This window comes from Xiphophorus couchianus, chromosome 6 (genome assembly GCF_001444195.1).
Source record: "Xiphophorus couchianus chromosome 6, X_couchianus-1.0, whole genome shotgun sequence".
NCBI classification, from domain to species: Eukaryota; Metazoa; Chordata; class Actinopteri; order Cyprinodontiformes; family Poeciliidae; genus Xiphophorus; species Xiphophorus couchianus.
The window spans coordinates 22,449,864-22,472,974 of NC_040233.1; the positions used below are offsets into that span (position 1 = coordinate 22,449,864).

General features: G+C 37.8%; 1 protein-coding gene across 3 annotated transcripts in view; it reads right to left on the reverse strand.

Annotated features, from left to right (window-relative positions):
• Positions 1-23,111, reverse strand: part of ankrd12 (ankyrin repeat domain 12) — a 52,508-nt gene that overhangs the window by 7,871 nt on the left and 21,526 nt on the right. The window contains exons 2-8 of one of the 3 annotated variants that reach the window (XM_028021269.1): positions 13,199-13,312; positions 10,882-11,032; positions 8,624-8,695; positions 5,622-5,762; positions 2,463-2,666; positions 2,151-2,293; positions 559-706 (exon numbers count right to left, since the gene is read on the reverse strand). In XM_028021269.1, coding sequence (XP_027877070.1) covers positions 559-706; positions 2,151-2,293; positions 2,463-2,666; positions 5,622-5,762; positions 8,624-8,695; positions 10,882-11,032; positions 13,199-13,258 — 919 coding nt within the window. In that variant the 5' untranslated portion in view covers positions 13,259-13,312. Of the gene's footprint in view, positions 1-558; positions 707-2,150; positions 2,294-2,462; positions 2,667-2,745; positions 3,333-5,621; positions 5,763-8,623; positions 8,696-10,881; positions 11,033-13,198; positions 13,313-23,111 lie in introns of those variants that run through there. The other 2 variants (XM_028021271.1, XM_028021272.1) reach the window with 2 other exon arrangements.

The window sequence follows — 23,111 nt, forward strand, 5'->3', positions numbered from 1 at the left end:
CACTTTAATTTACACAAATAAAGACGGCTATAAATTAGTTTTTGATTCAATGGACTTTATAGGAGTTTAGCTTTTTGAATTTAATTATTGAAATTTGTCAAGTTTGTGGCAGAACGTTTTTAATTTAATTAACTTAAAGTTGAGTAATCTTATTGATTGACTATCGATTTCCTTAAAAGCCTTGTATCAATAGGGCAGACAGTCTTTTTACAACATGCCGAATTAAAAAACCCCCCAAAAACATTCAATGTTTTTTGTCTGAAGAAAAAGTTTAATAATGTGGGAAAACCACAATTTTCTACGACATATTTGTAAAGTACAACAATACAGGAACCTCTCAGGTTGCTGAGTAGGTAAAGTCATCTAATTTTATCTATATAGCACAATTTCAGAAACACGTCAAAGTGATTTATATGAATTAGAATAAAATGCAAACAAAACAATACAACCAAGAGAAAGACAAAGAGGCAGGGGTAACAACAACCACAGAAAAAAGACAAAAGTAGGAAAATAAAAGATGAAAATAAAACCCGTCAGGTAAAAGCCTCCCCTGCTCACCTGAGGAGCTGTCGTCCTGGTCGGACAGCGGCGCCTCTCCTTTCAGGAGCAGCTCCAGCTCCTGGGAGTCGGCCACGTCCACCGGACGCTCGCCGCGCTTGTTGGCCTGGAAAGCGTTTCCACCGTGACGGAGGAGGAGTTTCACAATCTGCAGGTTGAAGGAAAAACAAAAACAAGACTTAAATAGTGAGTAAAAAAATACACCGAGGAGTGCTTATGGAAAAAAGAACAACAAAAGTTATGGTACTAGAGGGATTTTCTTCAAGTGATGCTCAAATGTTTAAATTTTTTCAATTCAAATACGTTTAATATATGAGGTTCATCAATAACAGGACATTTTTCACTCAATCGGCAAGTTGAAGGAACGCTTTAACGTTCCCCATCAGGTCACGTCTGATAGGCTAATGAAGCTAATAAGCTTCACAACTATTTCTGTTAATAAATCCAAGGGAATGTTTGGTTATTTCCTGTTTAAAAATTGTATAATAATAAAAATAAATAATATAATTATACATAATAATAATAATAGGTATCAGACTAGACCACAAGTCAACAAAGTTCTAAATTATTTCTAATGTTGGGTTTGATGCTTTTTAGCGACACTAGGCAACTAAGTAATTAAAATAAGTAACAGTAGTACTGAGAAGCAATATGTATAATCGAAGAAATTGCTAATTCTGTGCATGTATTTTAATTCTACAACTTTGAATGAAAATATTTTTTCAAATTACAAAAAATATCACAAGTATGATGAATAAATAAGAAATTACATAAATATGGACTCTAATACTACAACATTTTTCAGTGAAACGGGCTAAAAGCTCCTAGGAGAATACAGTAAGGCAAACTTTCTGTCATATCAGCCAAAATTGAAAATTGCAGGCCAAGAACATTAAGTTTTAAAAAAATGTCGTTTTTGTTGGAAATGGATGTTAATTGTCGACCCAAAATTAAAAACGATCTAGTTTCCAAATTCTTGAAAACTGCCTTGATTGAACAAATTTATTCTCCATCATAAGAAGAGGATTTGGGTCACTTTGTTTCGCTTTAGCAATGTTTAATGAAATTCAATAAAAGCTGATTTGGGTGCAAATCAGCTCTATCTGGATATATGTGGGTTTTACCCTTGCAATAAAGGAATATTTCACTATTTATTTAGCTGCATTTGAAACATTTAACTTGTAAAACTGATTTCATATCATAAGAAAGCAGCTAGGAGCTCATGAGACGGTGCAGCAAAGACATTTTGTGGTATTTAGCCACAAAATATTATGAAAAACAATGGTTGTTCAGAATGGTTGTTTCAAAGTCCTGTTTGAGAAATAAAACAACATATTGAGACTGAAATGTTTATTTCATTCCTTAAATGCCTAGTAGTGCTATTTTGCATCATAGTGAAATTTACACCAACGGTAGGTACAATGTTGGAACTGATGAAAAACTCCAGTAATATTGATCTTTGTACAGATAGATAAAAATTTGGAAATCTTTTGTCTTAAACTGATGCTTAAAGGTTTTAATCTCATCATTTCAATCTGAAATCTGGTCTTCAGCCCTTCAAGTTGTGGACAAACTTCCTGATTGGTACTTACGTCTTTGTGGCCGCTGCTGGAGGCGTCGTGAAGCGGCGTGTCGTCGTCCAGACCCTGCGTATTGACTTCTGCTCCTGCTGCTATCAGGACCTTCGCCACGTCGTAGTAACCCAGATTACAGGCTTCGTGGAGCGGAGTCCAACCTGGGGGGAGCGGAAGGAAACGTCAGACCAATCAGAAGTCACAGCTGCAAATCGTTCTGCAGAAGCAGCAACAGCACCGGGAGTCGTCCTGACTGCTTTCTCTCAGAGACGCCGCCTCTCGTCACCAGCAGCCATTCAGACGTAATGAAGCAGCTAAACGATTTTCTACCTGCGAAGTCTTTGACGTTGACGTCGGCTCCCAGGCTGATGAGCTCTTTGACCTGCTTGGCGTCTCCGCGGATCGCCGCCATGTGGAGGGGCGTCTCCCCGCGCTCGTTCCTCTTGTTGACTTTGTCCTTCTGGCGAGACGAGGCGCCGCTGGGGACTTTCTTCTGCACAGGCGTCGTCTGTGAGGGATGGCTGGGCGTCGAGTCTGCACACAGGAAAGAGGTGATAAGTTTTACTAGATGCTGATAAATAGCACATTGATCACTTAAAATCTGCCAATTTACATGAAAAAGTGTATGATCGGTGATCGCCGATCACCGTCTCTTGTTGCCGATCACCAAAACAATCACCTGTCTCTCACTTCTCAGCCTGCATGTGCAGCTGATCTCTTTCCTTCACACTGCGCCAGCGCGCAGCAACAAATCCTGCCGTGTGGGACTATAACGCTTTGAGAGTGAATGGGGAAGTTAGCGTGTTGCGGCGTGAAGCACGACACAATGCATCGACACAACGAATCTAATATGACATTTAAAAAACAAGCATCAATGCAGGAAAAAAGGACATCCGGAGCGTTCAGATAGCAGATAAAGCAGTGCACAGCTACCAACGCTAACATGGATTAGCATCACGGTCAGAAAGCTAAACAAATAACCCTAAAAATAATTCAAGTCTTTGAGCTGGCGGTGTAAGACACTGGTTCTGCTCTCGCCCTTGGACCACCGCTATGTGCTACTGGTAATAATATTTCACAGATGTAGCGCCGCTCAACCTCCACCAGACAGTGAACTCTCACACCGAACGTCTGCTTAAAGCTCCAGCATGTAAATAAAGAAAAGATTTTAAATATGTATCAAAATATGTCTATTATGTCTAAATTAGGTGAATTTATTGCCAGATAATATTTTCCATTTTGCCAGATAACATAGTATTGAGCTGCACGGTGACGCATTTGGTAGCACTGTTGCCTTGCAGCAAGAAGTTTCTGGGTTCAATTCCCGGCCCGGGGTCTTTCTGCATAAGGTTTGCATGTTCTCCCTGTGCATGCATGGGTTCTCTCCGGGTACTCCGGTTTCCTCCCACAGTAAAAAAATGTGACTGTCAGGTTAATTGGTCTCTAAATTCTCCCTAGGTGTGAGTGCGTGAACATGGTTGTGTGTCCTGTCGGTTCTGTGTTGCCCTGTGACCGACTGGCGACCTGTACAGGGTGACCCCGCCTCTAGCCGGAATGTTAGCTGGAAATAGACACCATTACCTCCTGACCCCACTAGGGACAAAGGTGTAAGAAAATGGATGGATGGATGCAACATAGTATCATTTATATCTAAACCGAAAAATTAACTGATCAGCAGAGATCGGCTTCATGGGTGATCGGTATTGGAATCGGCAGCAAAAAACCTGATTGGAGCATCACTAATATATATACAGGCAAAAACAATCAGATCAATGACCAGCTAATTTACTATTCGATTAATGGCTAACTGGAGTTTACAGACATAAAAAAATGTCCATTTGCTGGAAGAAAAACACATTCAGAGCAGTAATTAAGAGAAAATTGTACAAAATATATATAAATTTAGCATTTAAGATAAAAAAACATCCGTCTGTAAATATGTTTTAGCTAAAAGTGGCATCGTTTTAGCGTCACCTGGTTCTTAATTGCCATAAAAAACACATTTGGAGAAAAAAAAAAAACATTCACAGCAGTAATTCAGCCAAAACTGTAAAGAATATATATAGAAACATTTTGCATTTAAGAAAAACACCTTTGTCAATGTGTTTCACCAATTTAAAAAAAAATATTCGTTCAGCTAAAATTCACTAAAGGAATGCTATGTTAATTCATTTTAGGCAATAAAATGTATATTTTCTTATTTAAAACAAAGAAATTTGTTTTATTTTCATGCATTTCCAAAAGTGTAAAAAAAGACTTAGTGATTTTATGACAAATCTGCTAATACATATATAAATATCAAGATTATTGTTGTCATTGTTTCACTTATTAAGTTAAATAAAAATAAAACTGACAGTATTCGGTATTATTTTTAAATATTTTCTCCACTATTTGATCCACAAAATCATCAATAACTATCTATAAACTCAAGTATATAATTAATTGCAGTTTAGTGACGTAAATCTCACTTTTCTGAAGTAACCGACGTCCTAAAGACGTCAATTTCAGATGAGAATGTTTTGAGCTTGTTTGGCTGTGAATACTGTGCTTTGCAGTCACAGACAAACTGTTATCTAAAATAATTTTTAAAAACTTTTAATTGTCATTTTTATTGTCATCAACATCGTGCCACAAAATATTACAATAAAATTCAAAGTCCACGTCGCCAACGACTCTCAGCTCTGATAGAGTTGATTTGGTGTAAAATGAGACGTTCCGTGTTAATTTATCACAATGTTTTGAATAATTACTGAAAGACGCAGCAGAAATTTTTTAATAAATTTTGTTCATGTTAGCAGAATGTGGCAGCAAATCAGATATCTTAGCTCTGGTTTCTTCTGTTTTTTTTTTTAACTTTTATTTTTCTTTTTCTGGTTCAGGCGTTGAATTTCGGATAATTACTCCCTCTGGTTTTGGACGCTTTGCAGCTGGAAGAAATTGGGTTTTTTTTTCTTTAATTTTGGAAAGTTATACAAAAAAAAAAGAAGAGAGAAAAAGAAAAATCTGGTGCATGAGAAGACAAGGAAGGAATGAAGGAAAAGAAGGAGGAACAGAAGAAAGAAACAACAAAGGAAAGACGGAAAGAAGAAAAAGAACAAAGGAAAAAGTGAAGGAAATAAAGAAGAAAGGAAAGAAAATGAAGAAAAGAAGGAAGGAAGGAAAATCAGTTGCATGGAAAGGCAGCAAAGGAAGGGAGGAAAGAAAAGGGAAAAGAAGGACAGACAATCAGATACTTGGGAAAATGGACTGATAAACATCTGAACGGACGTTTTGGTGGATTTCTCTCCTAATTGTGAATAAAATCTGGAATCGTTTATTTTCCTGAATCTTCTCCAGAAACTCGTCTCAGGAACCCCGTGACTCAGTCTAACCGGATCATCCTGACTCCTTCTGGGAATGAGTAAAGATCCGATGAACAAATGATTCACAGACGGCTCAGACGAATGAATCACATCGTCTGAACGGGGGTGAAAGGTCAGAGCCACAGACCTGGACTGTTGGCCGTCATCTGCATGAGGAGAGCCATCTGCTTGCGCTCCGACAGCGGATAGCCGAACAACAGGTTGGAGGACTTGGACCTTCTGCTGCCGGCTTCCTTCTTCACCTTCTTCTTCTCTGGTCCGTCTTTATCTGCAACAGAATCAAACAAACACTTACAAAAACCCAAAAAACAAATCTTCATTTTCACCCCGATCAGCGAGAAGGTGAACCGTTTTTCCTCCTCCTCTCTTGTATCTGTTGAGTTAGCTGAGAAACAGATGACAAGCGTGAGGTTCGGAAAAAACAAGACGGAAAAATTAAAACGGCATTCTCCGAGGTCAGTCAAGCGTCGGCGGCGTCCCCCCGCCCGCCCCGTCTCCGATCGGTCGAGAGACGGACACAGACATGCTGAGCTGTAATTGGGGCAGATGCAAGGCGAAAACACACACGTGCATGTGGGCGTGTGTGTGTGTGTGTGTGTGGGTGTGGGCGTGTGTGTGTGTGGAGCAGCAGCAGCAGCAGCAGCAGCAGGTTTTGACTCGAAGAAAAAAAGAAAAAAAAGTGAAGTTGGACCTATCCCCGCCCACAACTTCGTCAGATTTTGTGCTGTAAAAACTCTAGTTTGCGCTGCTGTCATTTTAAAGATGTGAATAAATGTTTCCAGAGGTCAAAGGTCAAGCAGCCTGTCCACATTTACTAAATCAAACGAGTTTGTGCAGCAAAAATGTTCACTTGTGATGTTATACTAAAAAAAAAAAAGAATAAAATTTCCAGATGTCACCAGAGATCAACCTGCACATCATTTCAAAAACATTGATATAAATTAATTTAACTTTGCACAACATTTGATTGATTTACAAATTTTTTTGCAATACAAAAACATAAGATTTACATAGAACAACCTAATCCCCACAGTAAACCAACATAAATAATAAAAGAATAAAAACAAATGCATATAGAAAACTGTCACAATCAATAAATCAATCGTATGATATATTAAAACAAGCTCAGTAATTTCCATTTGCATGATTTATCATTTTTCTTTCTACCAAAAACTTGATGACTAAAGTCTCAACTAGTTCTTTCTCTGAAGAACTAGTTGAGACTAGTTCTCAACTCAACGACCACACAACGCTGCGCTGCGCTCAAAATAAGTTGAAGTAATGTTACTGCTATTTGAGTTTAATTTTTGAGTACTCCACCAAACTCTGCATATTGGGGGAAAACCTTCCCCAAAAAGCTCAGCACTCATTTTCTAAATTTTCCAGAACAATACATGATGCCTTTATGGAGTGAGATTACTGTCAATAAAAATTAATGCATAGGAGCCCAAATGTGTAAATTTAAGTAAATACACATTCATAAATTTAAGATTTGATGAAAAATCTAGTGATTTTATCAGTGAGAAAACAAGTTTATAAGTTATAAATTTACAACTCTGGAACAATACAAGTACAAATCACAATTTTACAAAGGATTTAAAATCTGTTTCTGATTGTAGACGACAACGTTGACAATCAGAGCCGTCAAAACCTGGAACTTTCCCCCAATCAGCATCCCAAAACACCAGCAGTTTCCAGTCAGCGGTCTCTGCAAGCAAAGCTGAGAAAACCTCACACTCTCACAGCACCGTACCCAACTCAGGGATGAAAAAACAAAACAAAACAAAAAAACTGCTGCCGGTAACATGGCAACCCCAGACCATAATGCACTGCGAGCCCTGCTACCTTAGCTAGAGTAAGGTGTTCGATTTTGACAGATTATACTCGTAAATTTGTAATTTGTACTTGTATTGTTGCACAGTTGTTTTGTAACTTGTAAAATTGTAACTGTCGGTATTTTCAGCGGAAAAGTTCCATGTTTAGACGGATTTTAAATCCCTCATAAACTTGTGATTTGTCCTTGTATTGTTGCAGAGCTGCAACTTTGTAACTTGTAAAATTTTATTCTCACAGATAAAATCTCTGATTTCGCACGTGTCTGTGGGAAAACAGAACAAATACAAATCTTAAATTTATTCACATTAACTGTAGGGATGCAGTTTTCTGGCTGATTGCCGATCTTTTAAAAGCCTGACCTGCCGATTCCGACTTTGGCAGAAACCTTTTTTCCCCCCTGATATGTCGCTAAATATAGCTTAACTATTAACTATTGTTAACTGAAAATGTGCAGAAATGACCTGGTGGGCCCATCGGTCAGTTAAATCTCTAAAAGTTAAAGAGGACAGTGGCTGATTTTTAGACCTTTGCTGAGGTTGATACGATCGGCTTCACATGCAATTATCGGCTGATCACCGATCTCCTAAAATTAAGGAAATTGGTGGCGATAAATAGGTGCACCCCTGGTTTTTTGACTTACATTATGCATTTAGACTCCTGCTAGGGGTGCACTGATTTATATCTGTTGTGTCTGATGATTTATCGGCTCAGATGATTTATCGGTGCACCAGTAGTATGAGTCTAAATTTGGAAATGTAAGTCAATAAACTAGGGGTGCACCCATTTATCGCCACCAATTTCCTTAATTTTGGCTGATAATTACGTGAAGTTGATCTTATCCACTGATCATATCAACCTCACCAAAGATCTAAAAATCAGCCACTGTCCTCTTCTGCTCTATGTGAGAGAAGTTTGACTGACAGACCGGATCCACCATGTCATGTCTGCTCATTTCCACTGCTGCCAGTTGAGAGACTTTCTTAGCGACATTTCAGACAAAACAAATGGTGTAGGTAAAAATCAGCAACTGGTGCACCTCTAAATTGGTAAATTTTTATCGACAGTAGTCATACTCCATACTTGTTCACCCACATATGATTTGAGGGTAAATTTGCTTGATTTTGTAAACGTGTTTGACCTCTGAAAACATTTATTAATATCTGTAAAATGATGGCAGCACAAACCAAAGTGTTTGCTGCACACATTTGAAGAAGGTGGTGGTGAGGTGGCAACTTCTCCAGGTACTCGAAGAAGACAGCAACAGGAAGGGGAGGGGCGGGCTGCAGCAGTTACCTGCGTATATCCTGCATGGGGGCACTAATCTCTCTCCCCAGGTCTCACTCGACTGGCCTGGGTCTGAGTCATCTACAGTGCAAAGCAGAGAGGAAGGGAGAGAGCAACAGGGTGGGGAGGGGAGTTTGGGAAAGCACTGCATTAACGCTCATGCTCTCACACCCTCCTCGTTGCACATGTAGTCAGACACAGACAGGCGCAGCGGCACGCTCTGCGCTGCAGATTATGAGTCATGGCAACACAAGAGGCAGGAGAGGCGATCCAATCGGGCGGCCGTTCGCTTCCTCCCTTCAGCCGCTCCGCTAGCCGTCGCCCTCAAAGCCAGTTTACCTTTCAGGCCTCTGCAGTACATAAATCACATCTAAACTGGAGGCTTTCGTTCAGCAGGAGGACCACACAACGCCGCGCTGCGCTCCACAGAGGAGGGCTTAAGGTGCGTGTAAACATGCACTTTGCTTTGTTGTAACAGCTGAGCTACACACACCAACTTATTCATCAGGTCCAGGGTGTGTTTACTTTTCCCACAGCGAAATTCAAGCACTTTTCAAGCATTTTCAAGGTTAAGTTTCCAAACTTTTCCAGCACACACACACAAAAAAGCAAATGAACTGAAACCCCCCCGAAAAGTTTCAGTTTATCACCGTCAGGGACGAAGAAAGCCTTTTTGGGGCCCTAAGCAGATTTTCATTTGGGGCCCCCGCCTCCTATACCAACACCAGATTCTTCATCATTCCTAGGCTGCTGTCTGTGTTGGGGCTGGACGTTATAATAGGTCAGTATTGTTGATTAATTTTTTAAATTTAAATATCTGGCAGCCAAACTGGCAGTGTGAGCTTTCCTCTTTTCCAGTTTTCACTCCACAACGTTTTTATATTTTTTTAAGCAGGTTTGAGACACAATGGCAAAACCTGAACCTGTTGCTGCGCATGTTACTCAACGGGTTGTTGCTAGGTAACCAAAGAATGAGTGAGTTGCTAGGTAACCAAAGAGTGAATGAACCTTGCTTAGCTAGCCGTGAGAGGTTGAGCTGCTAACGTCTTTTCTCTGCCTAATTTCCCAGAATGCTGTGCAGTTCTGACGTTCAGTGACTATTCTATCAGACATTTTATCCATTGATATTGATCTCAAGTTTATAGTGATATATATTATTGCTTTATTGTCCAGCCCTGCTTTGTGTAAAATACCTGCCATCATTTGTAATTAGCTTACATCATACCAGTGTTGTTATGGCTATTGATTTTAACCTTACAGGAGTAGAAATTATTTAAAAGCAACATAAACTGATAAACACTAAATTTACAGTAAACTAGTTTATTTTCTTGTATTTCCTCAACAGTGGCATCAGCCATCAACAGGAGGAGATTAACCCATTATTTAAGTATAAAAACAACATAGTTTTCCCATGTGTAATAGCAATCAGTTTGTATTATTCAATATTATTTTAAATAAATATATATTTTATTATGTTAGCTTGGTGCTCTTATCTCTTCATTTTGTTTTGTTTTTCAACCATCCAAATGTATATCACTGTCCTAAAAATCCAGGTACGTTTGAACTTAAGGTCCTGAAGAAGCAAATCAGAACCAAAACATCAACTAACCGTATTCAGAATCTGATTTGGTGTTTTAGCCTACTTCATGTCGTCACAGTGGTTCAAAACAAGTGACGTCTTGCTCTGACGAGTAAAAATGACTCAAAAATATGGTTAATTACACTTAATTCAGGATTTAGTTAAAATATATTTTTTTCTTGATATTAATGAGGTATGGAAGTTTTTTTAATCTTACTGAAGTAGATTATGATTTTAAAAGGCTTTTTGTGTTTAGTGTGATTATTTTAGTCTGGTATTTTACATTTACAGGTATGATGTTTGTTGCTAAAATGTTCTATTCAAATCAATTTGATTGATTAAAGTGAGAAGAACAACATCCTTAAAGCAGTAAATACTTTTACAGAATATTTTTGCTATACAATCAAATCATTATATCAAGATTTTAATTTAATTTACCAATCATCACTTCTTTGCCATCTTTGACTTTAACACTAAAATATATAATTGTGCATCATAATTTCAGATTATAGCTGCACATATCAGTGCAGCTCTTTCCAACTTTACAATCAGAACAATCTCTGGAATCCACCAGCAGAGATTTTGACCTCATTTGGATGTTTAAAACCCACTGAATCCACCAGGTGGCAGCGTGGGGACATGGCAGTGAGCCAGCTGAAAGGCAGTGTGAGGCAGCGACTGGGCTTACCGGTGTCCGAGTCCCGCTCCTCAGTCCGGGGCGGACTTGTAGTGAAGGAAAGCTTGCGCTTCATGGAAGACTTGGCTTTCCCTTCCTTTGCCAGCAGTTCACTCCGGTCCAACTTCGGAGTTTTGGTGAAAGGCGACAGCTTGTCTTTGCTCTGTCGGAGCGGAGAGCATCGTTAGAGAACTTCAAGGATTGGAAAGTCGGAATATCAAACAATTATTTAGTAAAATAAACAAACTGCTTGCAGACGGAGCTTGAGGAGCAAACAAAACAAGCAGGAATATGACCTCTATCCAACAGGAGGGATGAGAATATCAACCCAACAACGCTACGTCTGCCAGACTCCTTCAGGAATATACAAATCCTCAATCAAGTGAAAAATCAAACATCTCTGATTGGAAACTAATCAATTAGAAATCAAGTCTGGTTGCACTGGTGCAAATTTTTCACACCAATAATACTGTATTGTGTGCATAAAATATATAAAGTTGATATAGCTGGGAGCAAACAAGCATGTAAAACCAGCAGCATTAGTTACTTATCAGTCCTCCGATCTGATTGTAAAGCCCTTTCAGCTCCATTACTTTTATGGAAGCACTTTGGTGCAGTAAAATACATTTCTGGCAGTAAGAAAATGTCTGCAGTGTGGCGCGTCTTTGATCTTGGAGAAGAAATGTGCCAGCTGTGCAAAGCTGGAGCGTCTGGCGATGTTGAGAGCAGAAGAGAGCTAACATGTGAAGGACTTTTGCTTTAAAAATAAGGGCAGAAACAATCTCTCCTTTATCTAGGAGAATAACTCCTAACTCCGTTTTCCTGTGTTGGATAGGAAGACGGAGAACAGCTTGCAGAACAAAACAGGGAAGCATGTCAGAGAATTACTTGCTTTAGTAGAAACTGTCCAACCAAAACATCAAAATAAGTAGTTTAATTAACTAAGCTGCACCAAGACAGATTGATTTAACCAACCAGCTATTTTTAGTCATGCTGTTGGTCTGAGTTTGCATATTTTCAAACACAAAGGTCATATGGAACAGAGTGAGAACACTGAAACTAGGATGTGTTCCCTGTTTGGCAGCCAGATGTTATTTTTTATGGGATGTTTGTTCACAAAATGTGGTTTCAAATTAGAGAAACGTTCATGCAGATAATGCAGACATGCAGATGTTTAGCATGTTGTCACATCACAACAGCAAACTTCCATGCATTATACTTGGATTTGGAAACAGCAGACAGGTGACCAAATACAGTGAATTTTAATTAGAAACGATTAATCGTGATTAATCTGATTAATTGGCAATTAATAATTGTTAACTGGAGTACACAAACTCTAAAAAAGGCAATTTTCTGAAAGGACGCCACACTCAGAGCAGAAATAAAGCCATAATTGTACCAAAATACATATAAATGTTGCATTTAAGATTTAAAACCCTGTGATTGTAATTATTTTCCACCAAAAACTTCTTAAGTGGTATAGTTTTAGCTTCACCTGGTTCAGACTTTGTTAAAAAATCTCCCATTACTTACTTTTTACTATCCAGAAAAAAATAAAATAAAATAAAATATTTTAACTCAAGAAGAAAGTTACTTTTTTGTCATTTTTAATATTTTATACGACTTAGCTACAGATGCATATTGTAATGTATTTTAGACTATTTTTATTTTCTTTTTAATAAAGGGATTGTATTATTTGTATCGTTTAATGTATTTCTAATATTTCATAAAAAGGCTTAAATGAAAAATCTGCGGATTTTTAATTAGGCTTTTTTTATTTGATTAATCGTTAAAATAATCAATAACTAAAGTAATTGTTAGCTGCAGCTAAGCCTATCGCAGTAAGCAATTAATTAATCACACAGTAAATTAAATTAGCTCAATAATTTCCATTCTGATTATTAATATTCTTATTCTTCTTATTCTTATATTATTTATAGACATGGAAGTTTATTTTTATTTATGGTTTCAGTTGTTTGTGCTTTTTATTTTCTTTCCGTGTGTCGTTTTCGGTCGTTTTGTTTTTATTTTGGATATTTAAAACGTCTTCCAGTTCCAGTGTGTTCTGTACAAAATTGAAGTTTGCACTATTATACCATCATCATTATATTGGTTGAAAATGGTATCAAAACAATATTATTGTTTATTGCAATAATTTCAAGGACAATTTATTGTCCAGAACATTTTTTTATCGTGACACACTGTACTTTACGATTATACACCAATCTGTTTGGGTCTATTAAAAGTTGGCTGAAATTAAGTCTCTTTAACTTCATTTTAGTGGTACTAAAGTAGCTCAGAGTAAACTTTAGTGGTTGTGTTTACATACCTTCTTCCCCGCCTGCTTATCCACCATGGCTCCATCTCGGTCGCCCCCAGGTTTGGCCATGGTGCGGCTCCTGACTAGCTTAGACGCCTACAGCACAGCCGGCTCATCATGCACCTGTGGAGCGAAGACACAACACCAATGAGAAGGACTTCCACCCCACTACCACTTCCTGCCAAAAACAACTCTCGATGTTTTATCAGACACAAGGAAGAGATCCCACAATCGCACAAAAAGCTACAATCAAACATTGTTTTCCTTGCGCGGCTCACAAGGTTCACTGCCGCCGACTGAACTAGGGAGGAGAGAAATGATACTTTCACATGTTGCTGTTTTTCTTTTCTTCAGAGCAGATCAGAAGTGAGGGATTTTTATTGAACTTTCCATTGTACCAGAAGAGGTTGCATGAATCACGGCTTTAGGGACTGTTCAGCCTCTGAGAGGAAAACGTCCCACACACACACACACACACCCACGGTATCACTACTTGTGCTGGTTGATGCGACCGAGCTTCACTCTGATGTGGTTGATGACAACAACAGAAGAGTAGCCGAGTCGTCGCAGTGCTGCGTGGGCTAACTCCAGCTGAACCTGAGCTAGCTCGTCACATGAGGATCGCCCTCCTCAGTCATAAGACCCTGAATGAACTTTCCCTTCTTCCTTTTTTACACTCACACAGTTTCATTAAGCAGAAGCAGTCTGCCGCTCTACACATTGAAATGTAAGTTAGGAAACTGAAGCGCCACTGATTAGCTGCTACCAAAAGGACTGGGAGAGCCCCATTACTCAATATGAACGCAAAGTACTTTTTACAACATTTTACGGCTGACAATTTCTTTTTAGAAGGAGCACGACGGTATGCTTAAAAAAAAAAAAAATCTAGTAGTAACAACAAAACATAAAAAAGACATAAACCACTTCATTAAATACTACAGAAAAATCTATAAAATAATTTTTTATTTGACTGAAATTATGAATATTTGAAACGGCATCATCCAACAATGCAAAATACCACATTTTATTTTTAAAGGATGACATAAACTTCATCCAAAAACCAAAGGAAAAATATTTAGTTTATGGTAATATTTAAAGGCAACATGAACTGTATTTGAATCAGGTTAAGAACATTTTCTTCTTCTGGCTAACGGGTGAAAGAAAAAGGATTTCTGACGATGCTAATTAGGTTAAATTTTCATATTAATGTCAAGCTGCATCTCCTCCTGAATGAACGTAAAAGCCTAGATATCTTCTGCAACAACTGGATTTTTTTTTCTTTTACTCAAGGTAAAAGAACATGCTGACTATTCTGAAAAGGACATTTCATACTTCATAATAAATGAAGAACAGAACTGCTGGGAAGCCCCACAGATGGATTTGTTGCAGCAAAAAACAAACATCTGTAAATCTTGATCGGACGGATTTTCAGGTAAAATCTGGTGACAATCAGCACAAGATTTGGACTAATAGGAGAAGAAGAGTGAGGAAAATAATTTTTTTGTTGTGTGTAAAAATGTTTTTCCTCCAGTGATCTTTATTTTATTAGGTAAAAGTTATCTGTGGATATCTACAGTCTGCTATGCTGCTGCTCCAACCAGAGCTATACTCTCTCATGATTAATAAATGAACTGTTGTGATACGTTTGTTGAGTTTCGGGCAGGAATGTGATGCCATAAAAGACTACCTTTAATTTCAAAGTGTTCCTGCTCAACACCGGTGGTAGGTCTGACATTAATGATAACATGCCTTTGTTAAATTCTACGTTTTTAAGCAGCTCCAAAAGTAAAATCTCTATCAACGTGTTTCACTTTTTATTATATTATTTATATATATATATATATATATATATTATATATGTATTTATTATACAACCACTAACTAATGTATTTGTCTTTACTCCGACGCCCCTAAACAAAATTAAATAGAGCTGTTCTCCAACAAACCTGGAGGGCCAGTACTGAAACTGCACAATTTTGTAGCTATAGAAAATGATAATACTTGACAATGGAGAACAATCCCAAAAAAAAGAGATACAATCCAATGTAATGGTTTAGATCTGAGGATATTTATGTGGATAAATGGCCCAGCCAAAGTCCCGATCTAAATCCAATTGAGAATCCTCAATCCAGGACTTCATGTTTACACAGACGTTCTGTATTCAATCTGACTGAATTTGAGCTATTTTGTAAAAAACAGATACAAGTCGATACATACATAGCCCCAAAATACTTGCAGTTCTGACCTGAACTTTCAGAAACACAAAGATAATTACAAATACAGCCTTTTATTAAAACACGAAGAACAGTCCTAGGATAAAAAGACTGATGTCCGGAGCGTGCTGTGGTGGCGCAGGGGGTTAGCACCCGCGACACCCTTGATGCGGACGTTGCGGGTTCGACTCCCGGTCCCGGCGACCTTTGCCGCATGTCCTCCCCCCTCTTTCCTGTCTGCATACTGTCGCAAACAAATACGAGACACTAGCGCCGCAAAAACTCTTCGGAGAAAAAAAAGAAGAAAAAAAAAGACTAATGTCCAAGGGTAATATTGAGCTAATAATCAATGGACTTATCTTTAGTTGCATTGATTACTGCAAGAGTTTCTTTGCAGGTCTGCCAAAGCGCTGCTGCTGGTGTTCTGACTAAAACCAGGTAGATAGAGCACAGCCCTGCCTAAAGAACCTACACTGCCTCCCTGTAGCTCAGAAAATATGATTTAAAAATCCTTTTAATAGTTTATAAATATATTAATTGGCTTAGCATGGTTTCCCCCAGAAAACTTGCTAAGCTGGTGGTTGGGCACTTGGGCAATCATTTATCCAGAGGCCCATCACGTTTATGAGTTAAAAAATGTTTAAAATTGATAGGAAATTTTAAAATGCCACTTGATAATTATATATTATTGAAAGATTGTAAGGTTAATACCTGGACCCCAACTATAAAGTTTTTAAAAATGCAAACATTTTTAAAAGACAAATAAATAAGCAATGGCCCGCCAGGCTTATAATACACTGGGGAAACCCTGCTTAGAATCAAATTACATTAAACATCTGCTGTTGTTGTATCAGCCTTCCAGACCTCTCTGGTCTTCTGGTTCTGGTTTTGCTCTGCATCCCCAGAACCAGAACCAAACATGGAGAAGCAGCAGCATTCAGTTTTAAGCACCACAAATCTGGAGTAAACTTCCTGAAAACTGCTGAAACCCTGAGTTCCTGCAAATCAAGGCTAAACCCACCTACTTGGAGTCATGAAGTGTTGCTGTGTTTTACAGCCCGTCATCATTTTTCCTTAATTTGCCACTGAAATGTATTGCTTTTTCTTGCTTGTCGTTTTATATTCTTTCTAATCATGTAGAGTATTATGAATTCCCCTGTTGCTGAAAATGTAGAATACAAATCAAACTGAATCAGCCTGGTTCTGCAAAGCACTGAGCTGAATGCAAAATCCATTAAACAGTAATTATATTTTTATTTGTAAATCTTTTCTAAAGCTATAGATCAGTTTCCTTCCCTTCACAATTCTGCACCAAATAGTGTTTGTCTGCCAATCGGTTATTTAGATTACTTTGGTATAATAATCATCCTGTAAAAACCTGCAAATAAATAAATCCTGAGAGACACCAGGAGATGGACTTAATACCAACAGAAATTTGAATAATCACTTTTATCTGTCACAGAAAGCTTAAAATCATTTTTTTAAAAACTCTTAAAACTAAAGTCTAAATATACAACAGAACCATCTTAATGCAAATAAAAAATAAAATCTTAACAGCATGGCAAACAAAAGCTAAAATGGAAGATACAGTAGCACGAACATCACAGTCATACTGGACCACAGTGGGAATAAAAGCAAAAACATTTCAGGTTTAGTCTGCCAAGGCTTTTATAGCAGAACCGTGAACAAACAGCCAAACTGTGGCACATAAAACGGAGGAGAAAAGGCTGCCGACGCTGCAAGTGCATTTTACGGTGAAGTCTGGGTTCATCCTGGATATTAAAAACATATTTCGTCTTTGTAGTGCAAAATTACTGGATGGACGGACAAAACACCGCCGTTTGGAAATGTCTTCTTCCCAGACAAACACACTATAGATTTAATCTCCTTTCAATGATTACAAATCGACTTTCAGATTTTTTTTCCCACTTGCTGTTTCTGATTAATGACAAAACAAAAGCATAGCAAACATTAAATTAATAGAAATATGTCAGATGTACTTATCCAGAGTATTGCAAAACATTGTTTTGCATGTATTCAGCTATACAAATGGGGCTGTACAGGATATTTGAAACATTACGAGTACCAACACACCGCTAAAACAGCAACAACAGTGTAATCATATATTATCTAAAAGGCTGAGAAGAGCTTGACATGCAGTTTGAGTTCATTTTATGTGCATAAAGTCAGGCTGAAACGATTAATCGTATGAATCATGATTTAATTGGTTGTTGAAATAATCGTTAGCTATTTTAGTAATTGATTAATCGTTAACTGAAATATACAGACTCAAAGAAAGGTCATTTGCTGCAAGAACAACACACTCAAAGCAGTAATTAAGTCAAAACTGTATAAGAAAATATAAACAAATTGAATTTAAGATTAAGAACTGTAAATATGTTCTACCTAGAACTCCTCAAGTGGAATAACTTTAAGTTCACCTGAGTCAAATTCTGTACAAATAATCTCTAACCCTAAGCACCTTTTGCTATTAAATTATTAATCATTTAATCCAAGAAATAATCTACAGATTGTGCCTTCAGTGTAAAAATGCTAAGTCGAGAAGAAACATGTCAATGTTAAAATCTTCGTTTGCTACAAATGATCAAACATACTCCAGAGGAATGCTATAAAATGTTTAGTTTCTTATTTAAAACAGAAACTGTATTGTTTATTTGCACATAATAATATATTCTAATATTGAATGAAAAAAAGCTTAAGTTGTTAAATCTGCAGAAAGTACCAATTTTTTTTTTATCCAATTAATCGACGAATTGTCAGAATAATTGATTACTACAATAACTGTTAGCTGCTGCCCTGGTTGCGTGTTGCCAGGTAAAATCATTGGCACAAGCCGGCTCTGCTGAGGCCAGTCACTCATTAGTCAGCAGATAGCCAGTATGCAGCATCATTGTTATTCAGGCAGCTGAAAGCCAGAACCGAGCCACTCAGAGTGGGTGTGTAGGTAGAAAGCGCCGCTATCGGGGATAAGGCAGTACAGAGAGGCCAGAACCAGAACGAAAAACACAACACGACAATACGACTCCAATCTGGCCCAGAAAATGAAAAGGAGGAGGGTGTGACTATAATTACAGACGTATTTCGGAACTCGCCAGTTTGGCGAGATTTAAATTCGCTGCGTTTCACGAGCAGCTAGGGGCTGCGTAAGCCCCTGCAGGCCCTGCCATTAACCTTGGCCCGTTTCAAGTCCAGATCAAACCCGTCCTTGATGACTGCTTCGGTTCGCAGAAGCTCCAGCTACGATTACCCGAGGATTGGATTGAGCACAGTGAGAGCAACAATTACCTACTCCAACTGATGGTAGTAGAGAAGACGGACATCAAATGCAGGGTGACGTACTGCAGATGAAGCAACGTTTAAGACGCTTGAGAATCCTCGTTTCCTCTGCAGTACAATAAATAACCAAGCAGAAAGGAAGAAAATACTGAAGAGACATAGAATGTCAATTAGAACTGAAACAATTAATCGGATTAATCAACTACTAAAATAATTTAGCAATCGATTAATTGACAACCGGTGTATATAGACAAAATTTCCATTTGCTGCAAGAAAAACATTCAGATCAGTGATTAAGCAAAAACTGCATAAAATATACAGTTCTGTACAAATGAAGAGCCACTGCACTGAACCCCATTGAGAACCTCCTGGTTATTCCAACAAATATTGATTTCTGAACTTTTCCCGAGTTAAAACATTAGTATTGTTGTTTATAAATGAATATACATTTGTTTGTTTTTTTTTGCATTATCTGAGGTCTGAAAGCACTGCTTCTTTATGTTATTTTCACCATTTCTTATTTTCAAATAAATACTACATTTTTGCTTGAAATTTCAGAGACATATTGTCAGTAGTTCATAGAATAAAAGAACAATATTCATTTTACTCAAACATATACCTATAAAGAATAAAATCAGAGAAACTGATCATTTTAAGAGGTCTCTAAATATTTTCACACATATGTATTAACATTTTGCATTTAAGATAAAAACAAAGCTTTGTAAATATTCTTTAGCCAAAATGGTTTGGTTTTAACTATCGTTCTTAATTGTGAACATCCGGTGACAGTGACTGCAGTAAGTCAGTGAAATGCATCATCTAGTCTGAGTCAGATCGTAATTATAATATGACGCTCTTGTGATCCAACTTCACTGGTTCCCAACTAACAGCAGCCTTTTCCCTGTAAAGCGGCAACACGTTGGCCTTTCAGCTCCTGGATGAGAAATTGTCATATAATTAACTGTTCTAGCAAAACTGACCAATACCGATTTTTTGTTTGAAAAAAAATTAGAATTTATTGAGGCAATCATAAATCAAAATCTTTAGTATGTCATGATAAATGATATGAGAATTGCCCATCCCTACTGCGACCCAGGCTTTTCTTTTTTATATTGCAAACTTCCAGTGGTAGTAGCTGTGTTTCTATTAACCATAAAATAACAAACTGTTATTGTGAAAATAAATTTGCTTAATGGAAACACAGTAATTTCTTAGAAGCTTTTGATAAGAAGTTTTTTGAGCTAGGACAAGGTAGTTTTTCCACTTGCATCAAAATGTATTTATTAGCATAATTGGATAGATTTGCACACATTTCTAGGCCTCTTGCAATTAGCAATAATCAATTAATGGCATGACAAAATGTAAATAAGCTTAATTTCTATTTGAATAATTTATTGTTTTTTTCTTTTCGTTCTATTTCTACCAAAAACTGGAAGACAAAAGTCTTCAGTCTAATGAATAGGTCTCACCTTGTCTTTTTTGGAAGCACAATATTGTTTACAGATGCTTCATAATTAATTTTATTTGTTGACACTTTAAGTAGGATGAAACAACTGCCATATATAGTTGGTGTTTAGGTCTTGTTAATGACGTTTACCATAAACCAGAGGTGCACCAATGTATCGGCTAGCTGATTTATCGGCCAATCGATTTCCTTAATTTTGGGAGATTGGTAATTGGCCAATTTTTACACGTGAAGCCGATCTTATCCATTGATCTTTTCTACCTCAGCAAAGGTCTCAAAATCAGCCACTGTCCTTTTCTGCTCTCCCGTGAGAGGTTTGACTGATGGACTGGCCCACCAGGTCATGCTGCACGTTTACAGTTGACAATGTTCACCCCACTGTTGCCAATTCAGCAACTTTCTTGATATATTGAGCAACATTTCAGACAAAAAAATTTGGTATCGGCTAAATTCAGAATCAGGAGTTTAGACTATTTTAAAATATCGGTAATTGGCCAGAAAACTGCAATCGGTGCACTCCTATCAAAAACACAATGACCTTGTCATATTTTCAAATTTCCTGTCAACTTTAAACATTTCTTTACTCAAAAACACAGTGGGCTGCTGGACGACTGACATAGTGATCCTACCAACGGGCCTAGCAAGTTTTATTTATTTTGGATATTTAAAATGTCTTCCAGTTCCAGTGGTGTTAAACCTTTATTAGAATTTAAAGTTTATTGATCTCTGAGAATGTGTTCTTGTATTATTCTGCCATTACTATTATATTACTCGAAGATGATCTCAAAACAGCGATATTATCATTCATCCCAATAACTTCTGGGACAATTTATCACCCAGCAAATTGTTATTGTGACAGGTCTAATACACATTTGTAATGGAAACGCAGTTGCTGACCGCAGTAAGTCGGTCTCTCTGAGTCTGGACGCACTGAAAACGTAATGTTCTTATGATCGCGACTAACAACAACAACAGCCATTTCTGTGTGGAGCGGTAGCATGTTGGCCTGATGGTAGACTCAGCGTCAGAGCACGCATGTCTTTGCAGGAGTGAAGCGGTTTTGGGGAGTTGGTGGGGATGCTGGTGTGTGCTGAAAGGAGGTGAGGGGAGTATCGTGTTTTTAACTGGGATGGATGGAGAGCGCACGAACATTACGGTAACCTGATCCAGGGACTGCAGGATGGGGCAGGGAGGGAAGAGGGCTAAGAATAGCATCGAGGCTGACACACGGCTCGCAGAGTACGTCGCCCCCAGCAGCAGCAGTAGCAGAAACGTTACTCCACTACATCTTCCAGAGCACCGCCTGCTGCGCGCTCTCACACGCCATGTGGAAAATACATGTGATACTCCCCCTCCCCCACCCTCGGCTCTTCCATGTGGCTGCACTTAAAACCAGCTGCAAAAAGCATAATTACTTTAAAAACAATCATAAATGGACTACAAGTTAAAATGTTGTGCAAAAGGGGGGGAAAAAAACAACACAAACATGGCATTTATAGGGTTAGACTTCACATCAGACGGCAGGAAAGTCTGCTGAAGGAGACTTGCTGCAACAATAAACAGCCAGTCACGTGGAGGTGGTCCTTCTGCTACCAGGCTAAATGATGGGGGAGGTCTCACTCAGCTGCACACACACTCCCAGCCTTCGTCTCACTCCTCCTCCTCCTCCTCCTACCCTGACTGCGTAATGAGAAGGAGGACAAAGCCAGACGCAAAGGCACGATTATGAAGACTGAGGGAGAGAGGGGAAACAATACCCAGCAAGAACCTGGAGCTTTTAAAAATAATTCAAATTAATGTCTTGGGTTGTTTTTTTTTATATGTATAATTATACAACGGAACAATAATAAAATCTGTTTAAGATTTTATCATGCTTAACGGACATAATGTAGAAAATAATTTTATGGTTTGCCCTGCACACCTATGCAAGCCGGAAAAGGAGCGACTGAACATGCAGCACTCCAGAGAAAAGAGGATGCGCCCACACAAAACTGAGATTAATAATCACTGACTAATCCTGAAAAATGCTTAGATTAGTTGATTAATAAAACAATTATTAGTCACAACCATGAGTTCAAGTGATTACAGCACACGAGCCTTGATCCAGTTCTGGAAACTAGCAGTGTTTGTCTTCAAGTGTGAGATTTTTAAATGAAATCAGTTTTTATTCTCCCCCAAATTCTTTTTTTTTTTCTTCTGCATTCCACTTTTTTCATTCTACTCATATTTAATGATCCAAAAATCCTGTTAATACGGCGTCAATGACTAAACAGGTCCATATTCATGGTTATAACAAGATTAGGGTAGCAACTTGATTATTTTGGAATTGATTAATCAATTATCCTGACGATTAATCTGATAAAAAAAAAAAGAGAGCACACTCTGCATAATAATTAAATTCCAAATAAACATTTTATTGCCTATAACATTCCTTTTGTAAATCTGTACCAGATGAAACTAAATCTATGCCACCAGAAGATTTTGACTAAAACATATTTCCAGACAAAGGTATTAACATTTTCCAAATATGTTAAATGGAAAATATTAATATTTGTTGCAGTTTTGGCTCAATTACCGCCCTGACTGTTTTTTATCAAATGGTTTGTATGCGAGTCTTTATACGCCAGTTAGCGATTAATCAATTACTAACTTAGTTTACAACTCAGTAATCGATTAATCACGATTAATCATTTCAGCCCTGGTTTATTTTGAGGCGACACCCGTAATAATGGGATGTAAATCAAATAGTTTTTTTGTTTTTATGGAAACGATGTTGGAAAAGAGCCCACAGGAATAAAAACAGAAGAACATTTGCTTTCAATTTAGACGGCCCTAAACAAGGTATTTAAAAGTATTTTGCGTCATTTCTATAAAATGTCTAAAACATTTTGAGCAAAAGAATCTCATGTTTTTCCACAAAATCCAACACCAAAAATGTCTCATAAGG